Source organism: Brachionichthys hirsutus, chromosome 10, assembly GCF_040956055.1.
Source record: "Brachionichthys hirsutus isolate HB-005 chromosome 10, CSIRO-AGI_Bhir_v1, whole genome shotgun sequence".
NCBI lineage: Eukaryota > Metazoa > Chordata > Actinopteri > Lophiiformes > Brachionichthyidae > Brachionichthys > Brachionichthys hirsutus.
The window spans coordinates 4321672-4343737 of NC_090906.1; the positions used below are offsets into that span (position 1 = coordinate 4321672).

General features: G+C 45.3%; 2 protein-coding genes and 1 non-coding gene across 3 annotated transcripts; all 3 read left to right on the top strand.

Moving 5' to 3' along the window:
- Positions 1-6854: 6854 nt before the first annotated feature.
- On the top strand, positions 6855-10155 carry LOC137900817 (complement component C1q receptor-like). The gene is made up of 2 exons (XM_068744959.1): positions 6855-7284; positions 8426-10155. The coding sequence occupies exons 1-2, from the start codon at positions 6855-6857 to the stop codon at positions 10153-10155; spliced, it is 2160 nt and encodes a 719-aa protein (XP_068601060.1).
- Positions 10156-11597: 1442 nt separating this feature from the next.
- On the top strand, positions 11598-11679 carry trnas-gcu (transfer RNA serine (anticodon GCU)). The gene has a single exon. It is a non-coding gene; the product is annotated as a tRNA-Ser (tRNA).
- Positions 11680-11956: 277 nt separating this feature from the next.
- On the top strand, positions 11957-20061 carry LOC137899987 (dipeptidyl peptidase 3-like). The gene is made up of 19 exons (XM_068744024.1): positions 11957-11968; positions 12916-13074; positions 13201-13345; positions 13447-13536; positions 14043-14180; positions 14574-14648; positions 14813-14903; positions 15071-15201; positions 15363-15493; positions 15598-15656; positions 15830-16024; positions 16102-16214; positions 17027-17119; positions 17214-17276; positions 17344-17468; positions 17925-18045; positions 18339-18518; positions 18631-18793; positions 18891-20061. Exons 2-19 carry the CDS (start codon positions 12953-12955, stop codon positions 19031-19033), a joined length of 2178 nt encoding a protein of 725 aa, XP_068600125.1. The 5' UTR covers positions 11957-11968; positions 12916-12952; the 3' UTR covers positions 19034-20061.
- The last annotated feature ends 2005 nt before the right edge of the window (positions 20062-22066 follow it).

Below are 22066 nucleotides of genomic sequence, written 5' to 3' on the forward strand. Positions count from 1 at the left end.
TCCCCGTGTCTGCGTGGGTTCTCTCGGGTTCCTCCCAACTCCAAAAACATGCAATTTAGGTCAATTGGTTTCTAAAGTGTCCGTAGGTGTGTGTGAGTGCGCAAATCATATCCTGTTTGTGTGCTGCCCTGCAATGAACTGGCGGCTTGTCCAGGGTGTACCCCGCCTCTACTACAGCAACCCGGATTACAGATTAAGCTGTTAAGGAAATGAAGGACTGAATGAATGAATGATAATAGATCAAATATGCTTTGTGACAACACATCATGTTCAGTATGTTTACATTGAGAGTGCATCTCTGTACACTCCCTCCCTATCACTCTGCCCCGTGTGGGGGTGAATATCGTTTAGCAGACTCCTTCTGGACTCCTCCTCACCAAGTCACATACAGAGGCCCGAAGTCTGCCGTCCCCCCTTCTTATCCGCCTCCTCCTCTTTGCCATCTTCCACCCACCCTGTTCCCAATCCATCATCCACAGTGTAATACATTAGTTTTTTTTTTTTGTCACGTTAACGCAGGAGGGCTTTGGACCTGTAGCTGCATAACATGAAACGCTCAAGCTGGACAGCAAAACTTTGGAGTCTGTCTCGGAACGACGGTTCAAAGACACTGAAGACATGGAATTCTTCCGTGTCCACAGCAACAAATGTTCTTTAAGCAAAATGTAAATATCTGGTCTGAAGTAGTTTTTTTGGTTACATTTACTAAATACACGCTCCAGATCTCAGACTTGTTCAGAGAAGTATCCTATACTGACTGGACTGACCGGTTGCCTCTCCAGAGATCGAACTGTTCCCTTATTAACCTGTGAGAAAATGTCTTCCAAACAGTTGAATAAAAAAAAAAGTACTTAAAGTAAGATAAATAGTCACAAGAAAAAAATGATTTGCACCTAAATGTTCCCGTCTAGGTTTCAAATGACAAATCACACAAAAATGATGATTAACCAAGACATTTATTTACAATCAATCAATGGGTCAGGCTTAGCGCTTGCCACCAAGGCGAGGTGCGTTGCGATCTTGGGTTTCTGAGCAGTCTTGGTGGAGGACAAGTGGTCTCTAGAGTCTGACTGGTGGGTCACGGGGTGGAAATCAATTGCATTGAGAGAGTCAGGAGTTGTGATTTATATTTGATCCAGCCAACGGTGGATGATAGAAACAGCCGTCCTCTTTGTCCAGTGGACAGGGTCCCTAGGCTGAGTCCTGAAGTGGGCCGGATTGAGTCCTGACAAAGCGTTGCAGTTGGCTTGAATGAAATTGTTGAGCTTCACCAGCCGCTGCTTCTGCTCCCTTCTCAGTCTGACAGAGAAATGGATCACCGGAACGTGAAGACTGGCATTAGGAAATGTTTCCTGGGCCACTTTCAGCAGATCATCCAGCTGTTGGATCGTGTTCTCCATATTCTGTCTTCTGAGACAGTTGTTGAGTCCTGCCGACAAAACAACTGTCTCCACCGTGTGGGTCGGTGGAAGCCTCCTGAGCATTTCGGTGACATGGAAAAACTGGGCCCCTGGATAGCTGTCGACTTGAATGTTTGGGTCTGAAAATTTTGGCACCCGAGCAAGATTGGAATCCCCCAGGAAAATGATGGGTTTCCTCGGCTGAAAACGCCAATTTGCAATCTTGCGATCAGTCCATTGGTGGACTGTCGGCTCCCAGGTAGCAGGTGGAGGAGCGTGATGCTGTACAGGAGGTCGGGTGGCCTTCTTTTTCTGAAATGAAAAAGGAAGGATGTTTGTTGTCACTCCCAGAACACTCAGATGTACCCCCCCCCCCCCCCCCCAGTGACTGTAGCCATAAAACCATGCAGGGATTTAAATGTCTGTTTTTAAAATAATAATTCATCATTTATTGTGCTGCCTCGTTCTACAATAAAGAAAATAAATGAATCATCCCACTGCGATTACAGTGGCAACTGTCATGGGCTCACATATCATGACAACTTTTGTCATCCCATAAGATAAAACACACAACAGGTGTCTTCAGTTCAGGACTACTGGTTTGAAAGAAGAACCTTTGATAATATATATATATATATATTATCATAATGGATATATTGCTTCCTGATTTTTCCAGAACCTCCAGTCTTCCATTTCAAACTGCAGATCTGATCTGAAGTCCAATGAAATAGTAGTTAGGATGAACTCACCTGTGGTTGGAGGTCCTCCTGCCTCTGGGCCTGATCCAGCTGATGTTGAATATGTTGAATCTGATTGTTCCTGAGTCCGATCATCTCCCGAGCAAACTGGAGTTCGGCCTGCAGCCTACTGCTTCCGTCCTCCCGAGAGGACATTTTCCTCTTCCTGCAGACAGGCTGAGAGTCTTCACGCCTGTCCTGCCTGTCGTCCAAGTGGAGACGCGACATGAGACATGTGATGTCGTCCAAGGCCTTTTCAAAAATCTGTGTAAAATTAGTAAAGACATGTTTTGAATATGACAAAGTAGGATATCGATTTGTCCCTGTATAAATATATAATAAGAGGAAAAACGGGCAAAAATATTCTTTACTCTGCTGAGTTTATTTGACTCCACTGTCTTCATAATCCAGTTGCCAGAAGAATAAATAACTGACTCAAATCGGTCCGAAACACAACACTCCCGCTTTTTCTACCGGAAGCTCAACCTCCACCTTAAAGGCATATATTTGTGTGAAACCACACAACTCGTGTCCACCGCAATATAATATAATGGAAATAGGTCAAATTACACATCATTCTGAGTAGAAATCAAACGTAAACAGTGAATGAAAACAGCTGAAAATGTCAAACTGATATATATCAGTCTAACTTTAGCTTTATATGGACACTTAAACAAAGTGACAAACAGAACATCTTACCCTGCTGTCTCTACGGCCGGTCATGTTGGCTCCAAGCGATAGCGACGAGATGGGTGGTTTCATGGGTGAGGAAAAAAGTTTAAAAATCACCAACTAGACGCGGATGGATCTGAGTTGAACTCTAGCAATACTTATATTCAAAAGGTGTTTCACTTTCCAACACAAATATTTCACAGTTCAGGTGAATCCTTCAACGTTGTAGACTTTATATACCCAACCAACATCAAAGACGTCAAAGGATGTATGTAGGGTTGTTAGTGTGCTTTGATGTAGGTAGCTATGGCTACGGCATGGGAACCCATGCAGACACAGGAATATTATACAAAATACACACAGAAATGTCAAGGTCTTCAAATCTTCCTGCTGCGAATTATTTTTTAAATTAATATTACTTTGTCATTGTCAACACTGAGTTTCCACTGTGTCATCTCCACTTATCTGGGAAACCAAATTAGTTAGCCTTAAACTAATGTTGGCGTAGTGGTTAGCACTGTCACTTCACAGAAAAGAAGGTTTCGGGCTCGAACCCTAACAAAACAGAAGAACACACTCTCATTCAACGGGAGCCATCCTCCTATCTGGGAGATACGAGAGCAGAGCTCCGCATTTCATCTTGCAAAATCTGTATAAAAGATTAAATAAATTATCTCCTATTATGACAGTTCAGCAAAAGACACGAAGATGTTTCAACCGAATGCGAGTGAAAGTACCGGTATATCCTTTAAAAATCTGACCGTGGAATTACAGCATATACTGTATGATGCCTGCAAAAGTACAGCTCTCCACGTAAACTTGCATGACAAGGTTTTTTTGGAGACTCCTCCACCCTCAGGATTGCAAATCTCCATTGTTATTCTTGAAACCCGTTGCCATCCCATCCCCTTCCATTTCACAGACACTTTGTTTTGTCTGGCGTTCCTCGTCCAGTCGAGCCATCTCTTTTGCAGTCGTAGAAGCGACAGAGCTGAGAGAGGGAGCATGGAGCTGGGCAGGAGGAGCAAAGAGAGCGGGGGGGCAATTGTTATATTCTGTAGCTTCTTCGGCCTTTCAGTAGCACGAATGGCGAGTGTCCACAAGATACCTCTGTTCTGCAGAGCAATTCTTACTGGGCTGTTTGCTGATGACAGATCAGGCGGCGTCTTTCCCTCCGAGTTCCTGCAACACACATCAGCCCCAAAGTCCAGCAGGAGATCCACGACGTGGGCTCCTCCCCCTCGAACCGCAGCGTGCAAAGGACTGTCCTGCCCACATCCCACACGGACGTCTGCGCCTGCATGTGGCCACGTAGAGAAACTAGTCGTTAGTTACGTAACCTAAGGAAAGGCGGGTACACCCTGGACAAGTCGCCAGTCAGTCATAACTATAGACTGTTTCAGTGGTCGAGAAGCATGTCAAGAATCCATCAAATCTCTTGTAGCCATCAAAGAACGTCAAATCAAGAACAGATCTGCAGCTGCATGGATTTTAGCTGGAGGGTGCCGTTTAAGTCACCGAGAAGCTAGAATCTGCGAGTGTAGTAGAGTCAATAATGAGATGTGGCAAATGGCTGCAAGTCAAAGACAGAGAAACTCGGCTGTGACCTCGGAGGAAAGGAGTCTACAATTGAGATCTGTGTGTTCCATTAAGAGGCCTTTGAGCTGGCGGCAGGGACACGCCGTAAATACGCCGAAGAGAAATGGGCCAGTTGGGAGTGCAGAATGATGGAAGAACTGTTGCCTGTTCTATCTATTATATTTCTGGTATGAGTTTCTGGGATTGTGACCCTCTGCATCAGGAGGGGGGGGTCTGTCTGATAGAATAAACAGAACGGCGGTAGGAGGATGGGAGTAAAAGATGAGGTCGGCGTGGAGAACCCGCTGACTTTAGAGCCCGGAAGATGAAACTGAAAACGTGGGAGATAACTAGCAAGAAGATAAGCAGAGGGAGGAGGGCAAGGGCGCGGGAGGAAAGGGGGGAGGGGTTGAAAGTATATGATGGAAACTGTGAGAGGAGAAAGAGAAGAGAGAGGGTTGAGGGTAATTCAGGAGAAAAAAGCAGAGGGGAAATGAAGGATGTGGAAGAGGAGGAGGAGGAGGAGGAGGAGGAGGGCGGGTGGAATCAGTCCAAATGGCTCTTTAGGTTCTCCAGGATCCTGAGGTTTTATGTTTGTTCTGCCTGTAGTCCTGACGGCTGTTAGATAACTGGAGAAGACCGCTGAATAGTCAGACTGTATATATTCTGTGTGCCAAGCCCAACGCTCACACAGCCAGCTGACTCGTCTGCTGTAAACAGAGCAGAAGCAGAGCTTCATCTGGCATCACGCGGCTAATCGCTGATCCGCTAACACAAACAGCAGCGCTCTCCCATCCATCCCTTCATCCTGTGCTGAGCAGCTGCAGCGGGCGACAGCCGCGCCGTCACTGGCAGGCTTTGCACCCAACAATCAGACGAGAGGCGGCACAAAGAGAAAGCATGAGGATTACCTGAGATTCTCCATTGTCAGTCAGCTCAGTGGACTCGGTCGGTTTGTCACCCGGTTTATTCCCATAGTCACAGCTGGCTTCATTTACTATTCTCCGGTTTTCCTTACAACAAGGATCAGATTTAAGATTTTTTCTTACCGGCACACAACCTCAACCTCTGACTTTGCATCGGATTTAGCATTCATGGGGTATAGATTATGTGATGGCAGTTGAAGTACCCCCCCCCCCCAGAATAGCCCCCTTCTCCCCATCCAGTGAGAGGTCAGGCTGATGCACATCTGGCATTTCCTGTTGCCTCTCCTCCAGATACCCCTGGGTGGTGGCGAATCACGGACACACTCTGAGGAGCACACCAAGACATCTGCACCCATTCTGAATCATAGTGTAGCACGTACGCACGCACACACACGCACGCACACACACACACACACACAGTCACACAGGTATTTCTGCTTCATATTCCAATGTTTCCATTAATCTGGAAACATTTTCCTGTCAGTAAAGACTCCGTAGACAGACAGAAAAAAGATGGTGGTAGAAAAAATAAAAATGGAGCAATGACTGCATTAAGGAAGAATGAGATTAAGGTCATTAACATATAGACACATAAAAACAATGAGAGGCTGAGAAGTAGACCAGGTGGGACTAAATGAAGGCAGGCCACGACCATCTTTGCGTCTCACAGAGATGACAAACACTTTCCATTCCTGTGGATGCTGTGGGGGGGGGTGTCTGAAGCCATCGGCAAGACGGGGGGACAGAATGGTGCCGTACGGTTTTCATAACTCTCTGAGGGTTTTTGGTTCCATTACACCCCCCCCACCCCCACCCGTCTACCCTTCAGCCTACTCACACTTTACCAACCCCCTTTTCCAAAAAAACACACAATTCTTTTTCCTCTCTCAATCCCTCCCCCCCCCCCATCTTTCTCTCCGTCTGAGGCTCAGCCTCAGAGTCAGCGTTGCGCTGGCGATAGAGCCCCAGCAGGATCGGAGAGAGGAGAGGGTTTTCGTCAATGGCGAAAGGAGCAACTCACCGCACCAACTCATCACTGGACTCATCTTGAGTCTCTCGGACTTAACGGAAGGGTCGGCTGCTCCTGTCCTCCGGTTTGGACGTTGGATTCTACTTCACTGGTCTTCACTTTGGATTGTACTGAACTTCACAGGACTTTCTACGGGGTGCCCCTTGTTTGTTTGCACTGGTTTTAATTCATTTTTAAAGGATCGGATGATTTCTATTTTGCTGTCGCAGCAGGGCTATTTGTTATAGCGTTTTTTGGTAATCCAACACAAATCAAGGTAATTCAAGGTCAGTTTTGGACTTTGGCTCCAATTCCGCCAAGTAAAAAAGTCATTTGGACCAATATAATATATTCAAATACACTTAAAGGAAATCGATTATTTGGCAAGTTCTAGTTTGTGAAATTACTTGAAGTGATCAGGTTTACTTCAATAGCAGGTCAACAAGTTCGATTTTCCTTAAATAAGTTATTTATTTTTGCATTAAGTTTGGGCTACTTTTTTCTACTCATATGCTGGCCCGGTTTTAAACTCATGGCTTGGTGGAGGACGCAGAAGACAATCAGGAGCAGCAGCAGCTTCGGCAGCATGAGCCTCTCGTGTGTCCTGTGGCTGCTGATGGTTTGTCTGGCACCTGGAAGCCGAGGCCAGAGGCTGAGGGAGACGGAGCAGCCCGCAGCCAGGGCTCATTTGGCAGAGAAGGATGGCCTCTGCCACCAGGATGGATGCTACAGTGTTTTCCTCCAGAAGAGAACCTTTAGGGAGGCTGGGCGGAGCTGCCGCGAGCGAGGTGGAACCCTGGCAACGATGCATAGAGAGGAGGCGGCGGGCATGGTCCATGCGCTGGTGTCGGCCATTGAGACACAGAGTCCCAGACCGCGACTTCGCCTCTGGATTGGGCTCCACAGAGCATCGCGCCAATGTTCATCCACGCGGCCACTCAGAGGATTCGTCTGGGTCACAGGCAAAGTCACAATTCTATGATATTTGACCCGTCATTGCTAATGTTTGTTGTGTAATTGCATTTTAAGGAGTAAAGTCAGATTAAACAATCCCAAAATAGGCAAAAGTATAATACTTTTGGAAAAAAAGAAGAATTTCATCATTCAGTTTTCCTCCTCCTTTCAGCTTTTCACAAACCACTGCACTCAAGACTAATGGAACATATGCAAGTCAGGGTCCGCATTACTGAGAATAGCTTTGCAAACATTTATTTGTCATATCTTGGACTGATCTTTGGAATGTTTGCAGCCTGGAAGCACATATAAAACTAAATTAGGCAATATCAAATCTAAATAGTAAATATTTGAATCTGTTTCGCCTGACAGATTTTAGTTAAACATGCATTATATGAAACAAAAACAGGCTTTACTGAACTTTAATGCAACTTTTTACAACCACAGCTGTAGAAAATCAACCTCCCCCCATGCAGAGTCTGGCACCCAGGCCAGACTCCTGAATAAATTACATTAGCTTCTGTTTTTTGAGACAAAGAATGATACACGGGTTCAGTCCTATTTTGAACTCACTGCTGCACCACTTAGCTCAGTCACATGCAACCGAAAAAACTAAAGGGTTTCAATCAGTCACAGCATCTGTACTTTAGATTTGGCCTAAAAAAAAGTCTATATTTTTCATGGAGTTGTGTGACCAGTTCAGTGATCTTGTTTGACAGTAATTTCCTCCTAAGCCCCAGTATAAATAACGTTAATGCATGCATGTGGAGCTAAAAGCAGCGCTAAAAAAATAGTTTCGACAGTGACAGTGACAGTATGTTTTTTCTCAATAAGAAGATCCAGTACATACATACACAGCAGTGGAGCTGCCTCAGGTGTATTTGATCAAAACTGTAATGGAATCACAAATCTCAGCCGATCTGAATGACACAACACAAATATAAATGAAAGAGCAAGAGAAATGAGGTAATATCCAACGCTCCGGTGAGAAGGCTAGTTGCGACTCCTTGTGGTCGTATTTAAAAAAAGAAAAGAAAAAGACAAACAGCAGTTCGAGCCAACGAATGGCAATAGATGGATAGATATGGAAATGAGAATGAGGCCATTTGTACTTGCACTTATCTGGCCCTTGTCTTTGCTTTCCAACAGGAGACCAGGATGGGCGGTTCACAAACTGGCTCCGTGAGGAAACCCCCGGCACGTGTGCGGCCCCTCGCTGTGTAGCGATGACTGTCCACACCTCCGCCGCCGGACGCGAGGGTCTCGATCATTTAGGATGGGTGGATGGCTCCTGTGCGTTGCCTTTGGACGGATACGTTTGCCAGTACGTCTACAAAGGAATGTGTCATCCGCTGGGGGACGAGGGTAGAGGTCCAGCCGTTTACGTCACCCCTTTTCACCTGGTCAGCTCCGCGCTGACTTACGTGCCCTATGGATCTGTAGCCACTTTATCCTGCCCCGAGGACCAGGCAAACCCAGACGCTAGCCTTGAGCAGACTGTGCTGTGCATGGAAAGAGATGACGAGACGGTGGGTTGGTCCAGGGATGCCCCACTTTGCTCATCCACCGCAGCTTCACAGAGCCGCGACTGGTGTGGCGGCGACCGTAAGTGCGAGCAGTACTGTCAGAGCACAGACACGGACTACTACTGCTACTGCTCTGAGGGCTTTGCATTAGACGAGGATGGGTACAGCTGCAAACCGGATCCCTTGATCCAAACGGACTCCCCCAAGTTATCCTCCGACTCTGCCGGCCCCACTGAGCAACCCCACGTCAAAGAGGTCTGCCTGGAGATGGGATGCGAGTACGATTGCGTGGAGACACTTCGTGGAAGGCGCTGCACGTGCCCACCGGGCTACCAAATGGGCCCAGACGGCCGCAGATGCTCCGACGTGGACGAGTGTCAGCAGCAACCGTGCACGCAGGTCTGCGTCAACGTCCCCGGCACCTTCCACTGCACCTGCCACACTGGGTATCAACCTGATAATGACGGCGAGTGTGTGGACACCGATGAGTGTCTCGACGAAGTCAGCTGCGAGGGCACTTGTGAGAACACGTTGGGCTCTTTTGCATGCCTGTGTAATCCAGGATACGAGTTCGGCAGTGGAGGAAAGTGCGTGGATGTAGACGAGTGTACGGGGGAGTCGCCATGTCAGCAGCAGTGTCTCAACTACATGGGAGGGTACCAGTGTTACTGTGACAATGGCTATGACCTACAGTCAGACGGACTCACCTGCAAGCCTTCATCTGATGATGAGGAGTATTCTACTTTGACCCCTGACACCAGCGACTCCACTAACGTGCCTGATTTGGATCCTAGCCATGATGTCCCCTGGTCAACCTCTTTCACCCTGGACCCAAACTTTGAAGAGACCAACTTTGACATTGAATGGCTCACCGAGGCCCCCGAGGGACTCTCCCCTGATATGGTGCGTGGTTCTGACAACCATCTCAACCAATGGGATGCCCTATCGCCAGAGCAGTATCAGACAGCCCCGCCCCCAACTCAAAAAGATAGCACAGGCAACGAAATCGAAAAAGCTAAAGCAGTAGGTAGAGATGAGAGTGCTGAGAATGAAAGCGACCCGGTCACTGGGGAGAAGGAGAAGGACGGTTCCGAGATGGATGGCACAGAAGATGCCAGCAGCTCAGCTGAGGCTGGAGATGGATCTGCTGCAAGTAAAGGGAAGAACGACAAGAGCTGGCTGCTGGTGGCCCTGCTGGTGCCCCTCTGCGTGTTCCTGGTAGTGATGCTGGCTCTGGGGATTGTCTACTGCACCAGCTGCGCTGTGGACAAGAGCCTGAGCTTCACAGACTGCTATCGCTCCATACTCCCTACTATGCCTCCCGAGCCGAGGGACGGCAAAACCCAAGCATGAACCTTAAACTAAACGCCCACGGGTCTGTGCACATGTACACAAAAACGCTGAATCCACCAGATCTCTGTTAATATTTGTCTTTTTTTTCTGCAAGCCCTTTGGTGCAACGGACTCTCGGTCTCATTTGTCAAGGGAAACTGAATTCTTTCTGCTGCACACCTTTTGTAAATAATTCACATTTGCATCATGTTTCCATAATTCAATAAAACGGAATAATCCAAGGAAACACTGTGTGGTTTGTGTGTTTATCGTGGTTAAAGGAAAGTAAACTTTAAGCAAGGGAGATGGACAAATATTTGTGAAAAGATTATTTGGGTAATATTTTAGTGTCGAAAGTGTGAGAACAATTTAAGACTGAAGATAATCTTCAATTGCAATGACTATTTGGGATGAGAAGAAAGAAGGAAAGGGAGCTGGGGGGGGGGGGGGGGGGGTTGTGGAAGTTTTGGGAATAATTGCAAACAGCTTGCGTGTAAATAAATCTAGCCACGATGGAATAATAAGGCCACATTGGAAAAATATTACCAGTAAAAAATCTGAATATGAAAGTTTCAAGTTGCAGTTTACCAAACATAAAATAAATCATAAAATTATGGGACTGAAATTAAAACTTGTTTACAAGACATGAAACTTTAAAAGAATAAATCTTAATTTGGGGACATTGCTTTAAAACGTAATGAAATTTTAGTAGCTCAGGAAACTTTCAAGTCTTTGAGATCTTCATGTCTGTTATCTGGTGTGTGTGTGGCTACTGGAAAAAATACTCCATTATTTACACACTTTTATTCTGCATCCAGTCTGCTGCATGTAAGAAATTTAAGTGAGATGCTTTCACACAAAAAGATCGTACGGACAGATAATTCAGGGAACGGACCCTAAAGCCACGGATGTGTACAAACTGCTAATATATTTTAATAATAGTTGCATTTTAAAATACAAGGAAGAATCATGAGTACAAATGAGACTGTGCTGCAATACCAAAGCAGGTTTTGCTTGATTATCAACTAAAGATTAGACTAAAGATAAGTAATAACTAGGTATGTCATAATCAGATCACGTTCTTGCAGATTGGAATGGGAAAATATTGTATTTTGCGTTTTCAGAAGGCAAAGAATAGGAAAAAAAGATTTATTTCAATATAAACCTCTTAACTGTATTAGCAAAGTTTTATATCCACAAATGTAAATAAAATAAGCAAAGACCTTTCATTCAAACGTTTGTGGTTCATTGAACAAAAAGCCTTCAAAAACGTTAAATATCTGTATCACGTTCAATTTATTTGAATGTATGTTCGTTTTGAAATCAAACTTTATTTAAAAAAAGAACAAAAAAGAAAAGAAAAGCCGGTCAGAACACGGATGCCGCTTGAAGGGAGTCGCGCAAGTATGTAATCTGAAAAGTAGGAAAACAACAAAGGCAACAAATCGTTGGCTGTTGAACACGACGAGGTGGCCGAGTGGTTAAGGCGATGGACTGCTAATCCATTGTGCTCTGCACGCGTGGGTTCGAATCCCATCCTCGTCGACGTGGATTTTTCGATTTCTTTGACCTTTTTCTTGCAGGTCTTTCTTTTTTATTATGTGTCGCTTTGTCCTACTGTGCTTATTTTGGACTATTTATTTTGGACTATTTAACGTGCTGTTAACTCCACAATGAGTCTACTCCGTCGCTACTTTCTGATTGGTTAATGTTTCTGTCAACCACAATGTCGCAAGCTGTGATTGGTTAAGAGGCGGGTCTTACGTTGAATGAATACAGGAACTGTAACTTCCAGCGTGAGACTGCAATTTGACGTGCGACGGAAGAACACCAGGTAGAGTTAGTATCGACCTTTCTCTCTTTCGGGATGCACCGAGTTGTTGCTGATCGGTCAGATAAATTGATGTGTTATATTATTTACGACTCGATGTTTAGCCGACGGAAGTTGTGGCAGTGAAATGCTCCAAACGCTTAGCTGTCGTCGTAGCATGCATCATGGGAGCTAACGTTAGCATTGAATTAGCTGTCCATTAAATGCAGAAATCGTTGTGATCCGGTTGAATCGGGTTCTGCTTTTCAACCAAATTGAACTTCAACTGATCTTTGCGTCTTATTATAATCTTACTAATGTTAGTTATCCTCATCTTATTGTCTAACATGATACATTGAACACAGGCATCGCTGAGTCTGCTTCTTCAGAGCAAGCAAATATCTTAAAAATCACTAAATGATCCACCCAGTATTAATATTAGTGTTTTTATCATTATTAACAATGACTTCTCAATTGGCTGAAATTGCATTTGTTAAAATTGAATTATGATGCTAACTAGGAGGAAAGGTCTGCAATCGATGTAAAATAATAATCATTGCGTATCAATATAGTAGGATATAAGAAGAAAACTGTGCCTTTATGTTAATGTAAAAATACATTTGGTAAAACCTTGTTTTTTGTGAAGGTGAACAAAACTTTAAATATTTGAACTTACAATGTGTGAACACAATATGCTGATTTTAGTCATTATTAAACTGAACAAAGTGTTTGCACAGTTAACGACCTTAAACAAACTATAGATGAGCAAACAATTCCCCGAGAGCTCACAGAAAAACCTAATTATTTTTCATATTAACTTGTCACTTTCTCCTTCTCGTTATTATCTGTATTTATTGTCTCCCACCTTTCTTTCCCATCCAATTTACACCTCATTCCTTCCTCTTCCTATTATAGCCGCACTTATTATTTAATGTTTCATCTTACTTTTCCTTTCTCTCCTTTCAATTCAGCTTCTCACAGTTAGTGTCAAATCCCAGGCTGGCAAGAATGGACTCGCAGTACATTCTCCCGAACGACGTTACCTTCGCTGCTCTCGACTGCGCGGAGTCGTTCCGTCTGCTTTCACCTCAGGAGAAGCTCTATGCCCACTACATGTCACGAGCCGCCTGGTACGTCACGGATCTCTAGATTGTTGCAAACTCAAGTCGAGCTCTATTAACATCGGCTGATAAAACTGATATTTTAATGAATGTTGTTTTTATTCATGAACTGGCTGAAAACACGGCTTTCCTCAGGTATGGCGGTTTGGTCGTTCTGCTGCAGACCTCCCCGGAGTCTGCAAACATATTCGTCCTGCTGCAGAGGATGTTCAGGAAGCAGACTCCCGCACAGCTGGAGCAGGTTGCCGCGGCAGCTGGACTCGGCGTGGAGGAGTTCCAGGTGCGGTCTTTGTGTATTTGGCTGTGTGTGCACACAATTACAAATATTTAGTATTTGACAAACACTCGCTGTTTTGTGTTGTTGTTGTCGGTGATTTTTAGGCCTTCGTGGTGTACGCGTCGGGTCTCTTTGCTAACATGGGAAACTACAAGTCCTTTGGAGACACCAAGTTCATCCCAAATCTGCCCAAGGTAAGAAATCCCCTGGCGCCCATTGTAAAATTAGCTTAGCTGCTTCTTTTGAGTTTGTGGAGACTCGGGTAGGTTAACTTTTCGGTTAAACCGGTTTAAGTTTCACTACGTTTCATTGCGATGCCTCAGAGTGGAAGGTTAGGTAACAAGTTGGTGCGTGTTTGGTCACCATAAAATTTAAGAAGTCAAAAGTCAGTGGAAAGAAAGCCCTCCTATTGTATTTATTTATTTATTATTTATTGGTAATACACTTTATTTTCTTATGTGTATATATATATATATTGTTTTTGTTTATTATTTGCTTATTAATGTCTTGTCTCAGATGATGTTTTGTTAAAAAATAAAAAGTTCCAAAAGAAAGCCCTCCTATTGAGATGAGTCACTTCTTTCTGGATACAGAATCCATATTAAAACCGATATTAAACATCGTTTTGCATGGGTGCCCCAAACATCACTTTGACAAGGTCGATTTTTTTTTTATGTCCGAATCCGGTCTATCCAATCAGGAAAAGCTGGAAGCTCTGCTGAAGGCCAGCCAGGCATTCCGGGAGCAGCCCAAAGAGATGGAGGCTCTGTGGGACAGCTGCGCTTGTCTCATGTACTCCCTGGAGGAAAGACAGAAGCAGCTGGGCCTGGGCGATAAGGTGGGATCTCGCTAAAGAAAACTGTTTTTGTAAAATTGAATATAATCTCAACTGAACTGAACTTTGTGAAGTACTTTAAAACGACCGTCACTAACGCAAAGTGCTGTTAGTCCGTCCCGATTAAGTTTCCAGGAGTTGATGGATCTGATAAACATTGAGACGGTCTGACACGTTTGACACGTTTGACACGTTTTGTTCTCTGGCATTTTAAAACCTCGTTTTTTTTACCATTCTCATTTTGAGTTGTCATTCACAGCCGCTAGAAACTAACTATTTTCCATTTGTATGTTTGTGAACGCACAGATTCTGATACATCCCGGTGGATTGGCAGTTGACTTGAAAAGCGAGAGAATTTGTGGCTCATGAAATCTTTTTTTTTTTTTCCCCACTCAGGGAATAACGACCTACTTCTCAGGAAACTGTTGCATGGAGGATGCTGAACTGGCTCAGAAGTTCCTTAACTCCAAAGTGAGAAACCAGCCTTTCCCTTCCCATCACGAGACCTAAAGATCTTCCTCGTTGACGTTGCTGTGTGCTTTTCTTTTCTTTTTTTTTTTGCGGGCTTTGCTTCGACCGCTCGTCCATGTTTCATCGTTCTTCTTCTGTTTAATCTGAATTGTGTTCTTTTCTAGGGCCTCTCTGCCTATAACACCCGTCTGTTTAAGAGCGTTAATGGAGGTAAAGCCCGCTATGAGGTCCGCTTGGCTTCATCTGCGCAGAAAGGTCAGAATAATCCGTTTTATACGAGAGCCAACGTGAGATTTATACCAGATCAGACTTTTGAACTGCACTTGGTCTAGCTTCAGATTCTCCACAGATGGGCGTGCGAGGATCTCTGTGGTGATTCTACACCATCGGTTATTGACACTTTTATCATTATTGATTTGCAGACATTGCGGCGGAAGGGGAACCCAAGTCGTGCTGCGGCAGCTTCAGCTTCGAAGACAAGGAGTTCGTTGTGAAGAGGGGAGACTACGCTCCTCTCATGGAGAAAGTTTGCTATCACCTCCAGCGTGCAGAGGTGAACATTTGGAATGACTCGGGAGTGAAATCAACAAATATGAAATGCTATTGGCTTTTCACAACGAGTGAGAATCATAAATGGCTTGAGCAAAATCAGGAATATACAAGTTGTTGTTTTCAGGGTGGAATTTCATTCCGCTTTATGAATCGTTACCACAGAAATATGCTGCCAATGAAAACCAGAGAAGGATGCTGGAGGAGTACAGACGCAGCTTCGCCTCCGGCTCAATCGAGGCCCATAAAGACGGCTCGCGCTACTGGATCAAAGACAAGGGACCGATTGTTGAAAGGTGAGCCTGCTCAACATTAACATCAGATGGTTGCTTGAGTGACACTTTTTATTTTTTATGAAACTGTTGCGTAATCTTTCACATGTTGTCCTCATCCTCCTCAGTTATATCGGATTCATCGAGAGCTACAGAGACCCGTTCGGCTCCAGAGGGGAGTTTGAAGGTAACTGACAGCGACGTTTGTATCTCGTGCTCGTGTCCTCCCGGTGTCGGTACTGTGGTTCAGAGCTGAAGTGCATTACCGATTTATTTTTCCTGATTATTCAGAATTGAATAATGAGTTTTTCTTCGGTTAAACGCTCGCCCTGACTTCGCGGCTTGTGTCGTCTCCTCTAGGTTTCGTTGCCGTCGTGAACAAGGCCATGAGCGAGCGCTTCGCCAGGCTGGTGGACTCGGCAGAAGTCCTGCTTCCTGAGCTGCCGTGGCCCCAAGAGTTTGAGAAGGACACTTTCCTCAAACCCGACTTCACCTCGCTTGACGTTGTCACCTTCGCTGGGAGTGGAATACCGGCTGGCATCAACATCCCTAACTGTATGTATGCAGAGATTCTTTTAAACATATTTGCACGGTTTTTACGTTTAATGAGTTTATTTTATTTTTGGGTGCAGACGATGACATCAGGCAGACCGAGGGATTCAAAAACGTGTCTCTGGGCAACGTGGTGGCTGTGGCCTACGCTTCACAAAGAGAGAAACTCACTTTCTTGAAGGAGGAGGACAAGGTAACGCATGCAGCGCTCTGGACTATGTTTTCATGTCTGTTATCTCTCACATATCAATGCTCAATCTGCTCCCCCCCTCCCTTGAGCCGTATCCCTCCGTTTTGTGTATTCCTGTGTCGGGTAGTTCGCCCCGTTTCTTTAGGGGATGGAGAAGTACAGTAATAGTCGCCTAATCCTTCAGATGGCTGTTCAAACAAAGTCTTTTCAGATGCACTCTCAAAACGGAGGGATGGAAAATAGCAGCAGACAATTCCTGAATGCTTTGCAAGCAGGGGCCTCGTAAACCACGAATGAAAGATGATTACAGTTCCGCTAAAATTGTAATTTTCTAAAGTGTGCTATTGTCGTGTTGTTCTAAGAAAATTCATATTAGCACGCAGCTTTGATTATTTTCACCTATTTTCTCCTGTTCTGTAATGTGTCGGGGTTAACACCCTTAATGCTCAGCTGAGGCACCTGTCATACAGGTTTATATGTCAGCTGCATGACTCAGGGAATGACATCATCAGAACACTGACTCAGCCATGCCTAAGTGCTGTGAAGTTTAACTCGGGTATTTGGTGTCATTGGTACCTGATGTTATTATAGGGTTACTGTGTTTACTGTGTAAACGTTGTAAATGTTATGTGTGCTTTTTAATTGGACCATTGTGTCTGCAAATAAAGATTTGATTGATTGATTGATTGATTAGGTCCAATTTGTCACTAGCAGCAATACGTTTGTATATAACTGTACTTTTAATATGGGAGCACGACGTATGACAGATCATGATCCGAACCATAACTCGTCGTCTGTGCGTCTGTCTGTGTTAGGATCTGTTTATCAAACTGAAGGGCGCAGCGTTTGAGGTGCAGGTTGGTCTTCATGAGCTGCTGGGACACGGCAGCGGGAAGCTGTTCACCCAGGTCAGTCCGTACTTTCACACGGTTTATTTCCCCCGAATGCGTTTGTGAAACACAATTCAATAGTTGACTTTTGTCTCTTTGTCTCCCCCTAAAGGACGACAACGGGGAGTTCAACTTTGACAAGAGTAAGGTGATCAACCCGGAGACTGGAGAGCTGGTGAGTACGTCTGTGCTAAATGTTTTTAACTCCAGATCGTGCTGCTTAATGAGAATCTGTCATTTAGGTGTCCAGTTGGTATCGGGCCAACGAGACGTGGGACAGTAAATTCTCCACGATTGCGTCCACTTATGAAGAATGTCGCGCTGAATGCGTCGCCCTCCACCTGTGTTTCAAGAAGGAAGTGCTCAGGTACGTCACGCTTTGCTTGTAACTTCCAGACATTGTATATCTCATTAGTAGTGCAAAATACGTGTTACACGTTTGAAACTATTTTTGAACGTCCCGTGAAATGATTTAATAGCCCAAAAACACGGCAATGCAGATGCTGACACGAGCTAAGGAAAACACTTGCATCGCTTTCTGTTCAGAATATGCCAGTAGAGCGGGACCGTTCCTTACCCAAGGTGATGTGAGGACATTTATTTTGCGAGGGAGGACGATGCAAAGGGACGGGGACAAGTGGCGAAGGTTGATTTGCTGTGGCGACCCCGAATGGGACGAGCCAAAAGTACGGAAGTGTGACGGGCCAGAAAGAGCGTGTTTAATTATTACCTTTAATGTGCCGTCAAAGTCCCTTGGACACGCTGTGCGTCGCGCAGAGTGCCACGCCCAGCTAATATGGAATGCCTTTTTTGTCTCTTCCAGTATCTTCGGTCACGAGGGCCAGGCTGCGGATGGCGTGGTGTACGTCACCTGGCTCGGTATGGTCAGAGCTGGACTGTTGGGCCTGGAGTTCTACACGCCGGAGCACAAGAGCTGGAGACAGGTAAACCTGTCTGCCTGCCGTCCTCCGTCACTCTGTATTTGGGCTTGTTTACTGAATCCTAACTCGTTTATGTGGAGCTTCAGATGTCCGTAGTGTCGGGCGAACAGTATTTACAGGAGGAGTCGGCACTGAGCGCGTGTGTGTGTGTGTGTGTGTGTGTCTGACGGCCCGGCTGGCTCGGCTTTATCCCCCTGTGTTTTAGAATACAGTTTACAGTAAGTCAATCTGTGTTTAAATGAGTGTAGGGAGATATACACAGTGTGTTAACGTGTGTGTGTGTGTGTGTGTGTCAGGCGCACATGCAGGCTCGCTTCGTGATCCTGCGCGTTCTGCTGGAGGCCGGCGAGGGCCTGGTGGGCCTGGAGGAAGTGACGGGACAGGACGGGAAGCCCGACGCTCGAATCACACTCGACCAGAGCAAGATCCGCACCGTGGGCAGGGACGCCATCCACAGGTTCCTCTGTAAACTGCAGGTACGTCCACGTCGGCGGCGGACGTTCCCTCGGACGGCAGAGGCGAGGTGACGAGCTCAGCGTGACATGGAGAAAATGGAGCCATTTGTTAACCCGACTTGTCGATTCGTAGGTCTTTAAGTCGACGGCGGACGTGGAAAAGGGGCGGGCTCTCTATGACGGCTACTCCTCCGTCGGCAGCGACGGCGCTCACGACTTCTTGCGTCTACGAGAGACGGTGCTGCTGAGGAAGGAACCGCGCAAGATGCTTGTCCAGGCCAACTCCAGAATCAGCGGTACGTGCCTTCATCCGTGCCTTTTTTAAGAGACGCTCACTCTTAGTTGAACGTGCGCGGATGACAGGAAGTGAATTATTCCCTGCGTGGTTTCCAGGGGACACCGCGGAGCTGGTGGAATACGAAGGCAGCGCCGCCGGTTTGATTCGCTCCTTCACCGAGCGCTTCCGAGACGACGCGGAGCAGCTGGAGGCCGACCTTCTGGAGATGAACAGAAGAGACGCCCCCTGCTGGTGTTGACGGATCGACAAACTGTTTGGCATACGTCAAAGTTACCAATTTCAGTCATATTTACTCTGCTTTATGTGGCTAAATAAACTGATTCTTAATGGTTCTAAATTTCTTAATGGAAACTGCAGAATGTTCCAAATCCTGGAAAACTGGTCAGAAATGAAAGTTCTGTTCCTCAAATGAAGCCCAGAAATTAGGAAAATCTTGTGTGAAATCCAAATTGAGCTTCAGATCTTCACAAAATGGTCCTTTTGATGTAAATGTTGTTTTTAAGGGTCAACTTTTAGGCTGAAAATGGTTTCATCTTTCCAACTCGTCCACTGAGTTGAACGTTTGCCTTAGATTTGATGATTTTACCAGCTCGTACTGTTTCCTGGCTTCGTGACGGCCGAACGCTGACTGTTAGACAAAATAGGGTGAACTTGCAGTATTTCACTGAGCAAAATGCTGCATGCGTTAAACGTGGCGTTCCCTAATAAAAGCATTTGATGAGATTTCTTTCTACCAGTCCTCTTAAGACAATCTCTCATTTGTATTTTTCGCCCACAAAGTTTGAAGTACGTGATATTTTAATAATACAACCAATTGCGCTGGAGATTAAAGCTGGACTTTATCAAAACCCACGTTCATGTCTCAGTCTGACAGCTCATCGAACCAGCACCGTTTCAGCCACAATTTGATTTGCAAGTTTGGGCAGATCTTTTTTTTTTTTTTTTTTTGACAGTATAAATTTTAGATTACTAGATTCAGAATATTTAGTTTAGGATTTTCTGTCATTTTTGTCTCTGCGTTGGAGGCCAAACTTCCTACGGGCCCCCAATAAAAAATCTAAATACAGAAGAAAATTCCATTAAAATGCATTTATAGCATTTTGAGCAAATCTAATGAACCGAGAGACTGACAGAATCATTCTGCACAAACTTTACTTATTGTTATATACGATGTAATTAGCATTCAGGAGATTCTGAGAACTAATTCTAACAAGTATCGTCGATAGAACAGGATGGTTCACATCACCTAATTCTGCTAATCATTATAAAGGGTTTGCTTCCATGCATTTCAATAATAAATGCATTACGCCAATGACTTTATGCTTTTTTATTTGATAGTTACAAACCTTGGTCGCTTTTTTATAAAACACTGATATGAAAGGAAACAAAAAGTCCCCGTTGAGGTAAGTGGTTGCCGAAAGAACTCAAAATGTTCGAATACACTTAAATCAGCCGGTATTTATTTATTTATTTGAAAGGATAAAACCCCTTGAGATGAAACCATCTCGTTTTCAAGGGGGTCCTAAATCAAAACGTGGTTTTAAAAACCTATTCAACTCATTACTTAAAGTAAAAATACTTTTTTCTAATGAGTAAAGTTACTCAGCCCTAAACACAGAGACTCTGAGATGCTGCACACTTTTTCATGATATCTCATGTCATCATTTATTGACCGTCTTTAAATGAGAATCCCTTTTGGTCCCTTGACGTTTATGCCATTGTCACAGCATTCATTTGTAAAATGAGACCCTCCCCACATGTCTCTTCATCTTCATCCTCAATTTCATCCTTGGTACCTGCTTCGTCCTCCCTCTCCTCGTCTGATGTGGACGAAGCAGCAGGGGAGCGGAAGGCCTCCTCTGCCAGCTCAGATAGGTTTGGACAGTAGAAGGGAGACAGGGAGAGAGGGACCTTAGGGGAAGGAGCCGGGGACTGATAAGGCGAAAGAGAGGGTGAGGCGCTGGGGGAGTCGTATGGCGATAGGGAACGGGGGAACGTGGGAGAAGCCGCGGGAGAGTCGAGAGGAGAATGGGACGGAGATACTTGGGAGAAGAGATTAGACAGCATGGGAGAAACAGATGGGGTGAGGTAAGGAGACGTTAAAGGAGGGTGGGAAATATTGATCACTGGGGAGGGCTGCATGTAGTCTGACACATCTGGAAGAGGCTCCCTGACTGCTGCTTCTCTGCCTTGCTCAGGGTCCACCCGCGTTCGGCCTTGCACCCGCACCTCAGGCTGGAAGCGAGGCGCTGCCGATGCCTCGCCGGGGGTGTTGTATGCCTGCCGCTGAGCCCGGGGGTCCTGACCTCCGGGACCAACGTCAGCGGTTGGATTTGGAACTTGTTTCAGTGATTTACATTTCCCTTTGGTTTTTGGCATAATAGGTGGCGGAGGTGGGGGAGAGAGTGGGGGCGAAAGCATGGTGGATGTTTCTGTAGAGATCCGAACCTTGATGCTGCGTTTGAACATGCGCTTTCTGCTCAAAGGACCCTGGGACTGCAGGAAGAGGGGGTTGATGAAACAGAGGGCGCCCTGGCCAGAGCCGCAGTCCAGCTGTTTGGGGCTGCGCGTCGTGATCGGACAAAACTCGCGGAACACGGTCGGATTGTGACACAGTTGTTTGTGGGCGATGTCCGGTTGGGGCGCCGCGTTGAGGAGGGTGTCCGATTCAGGCTGGGGGGCCGAATCCAGCGGCGCCGAGGAGCCTGTCTGCGCTGCAGCAGCAAGGACGGCCGAGTCGACAGCGTCTGGCTTCGTCTCCTGTCCCTTGTGAGGCGTTGGTGCCTCCCGTGGGCCGCGGACATTTAGGTGAGAACTCCAGAATTCTATGAAGCAATAGATGGGGAAGGGGGGGGGGCAAGCATTATAAACATTTTACATAATATAAATTCAGGAATAATTATTTTTATTTCTGCTTAGCAAAAACATAAATGGTTTTCTGTTCTTCAATTTTAATAAATCAACCAATAAAAATATAAAAAGGACGGCTTTGAGAATTATAAATTCATATAAGGTAAAGCGGGTTAAAAATAAACAATGATTGCATGCAAAACCTGTAATCATGATATAATTTATTACATTTGTTAATAATGTATGTTCAATTTTCTATATGAATAACTTAAAGCTATATTATGGGACCATATACATGTTTTTATTACATTATGTTTTTTAACCAGCAGCTGGGAGGTAGTTGCTGTATATATATATATATATATCGTGTATGTGATATAAATCCTTTTAAATGTGTATATTTGTGCAATTTCTGTTCACT

What these genes read in the sequence shown, in the direction of transcription:
- LOC137900817 (XM_068744959.1), top strand. Translation starts at nt 6,855, where the DNA reads ATGGCTTGGTGGAGGACGCAGAAGACAATCAGGAGCAGCAGCAGCTTC. An exon ending in AGGATTCGTCTGGGTCACAG is followed by an intron (nt 7,285 to 8,425) that starts GCAAAGTCACAA and finishes GCTTTCCAACAG; the next exon opens with GAGACCAGGATGGGCGGTTC.
- LOC137899987 (XM_068744024.1), top strand. Translation starts at nt 12,953, where the DNA reads ATGGACTCGCAGTACATTCTCCCGAACGACGTTACCTTCGCTGCTCTC. An exon ending in GGCTTCATCTGCGCAGAAAG is followed by an intron (nt 14,904 to 15,070) that starts GTCAGAATAATC and finishes ATTGATTTGCAG; the next exon opens with ACATTGCGGCGGAAGGGGAA. An exon ending in TCTTGAAGGAGGAGGACAAG is followed by an intron (nt 16,215 to 17,026) that starts GTAACGCATGCA and finishes TGTCTGTGTTAG; the next exon opens with GATCTGTTTATCAAACTGAA.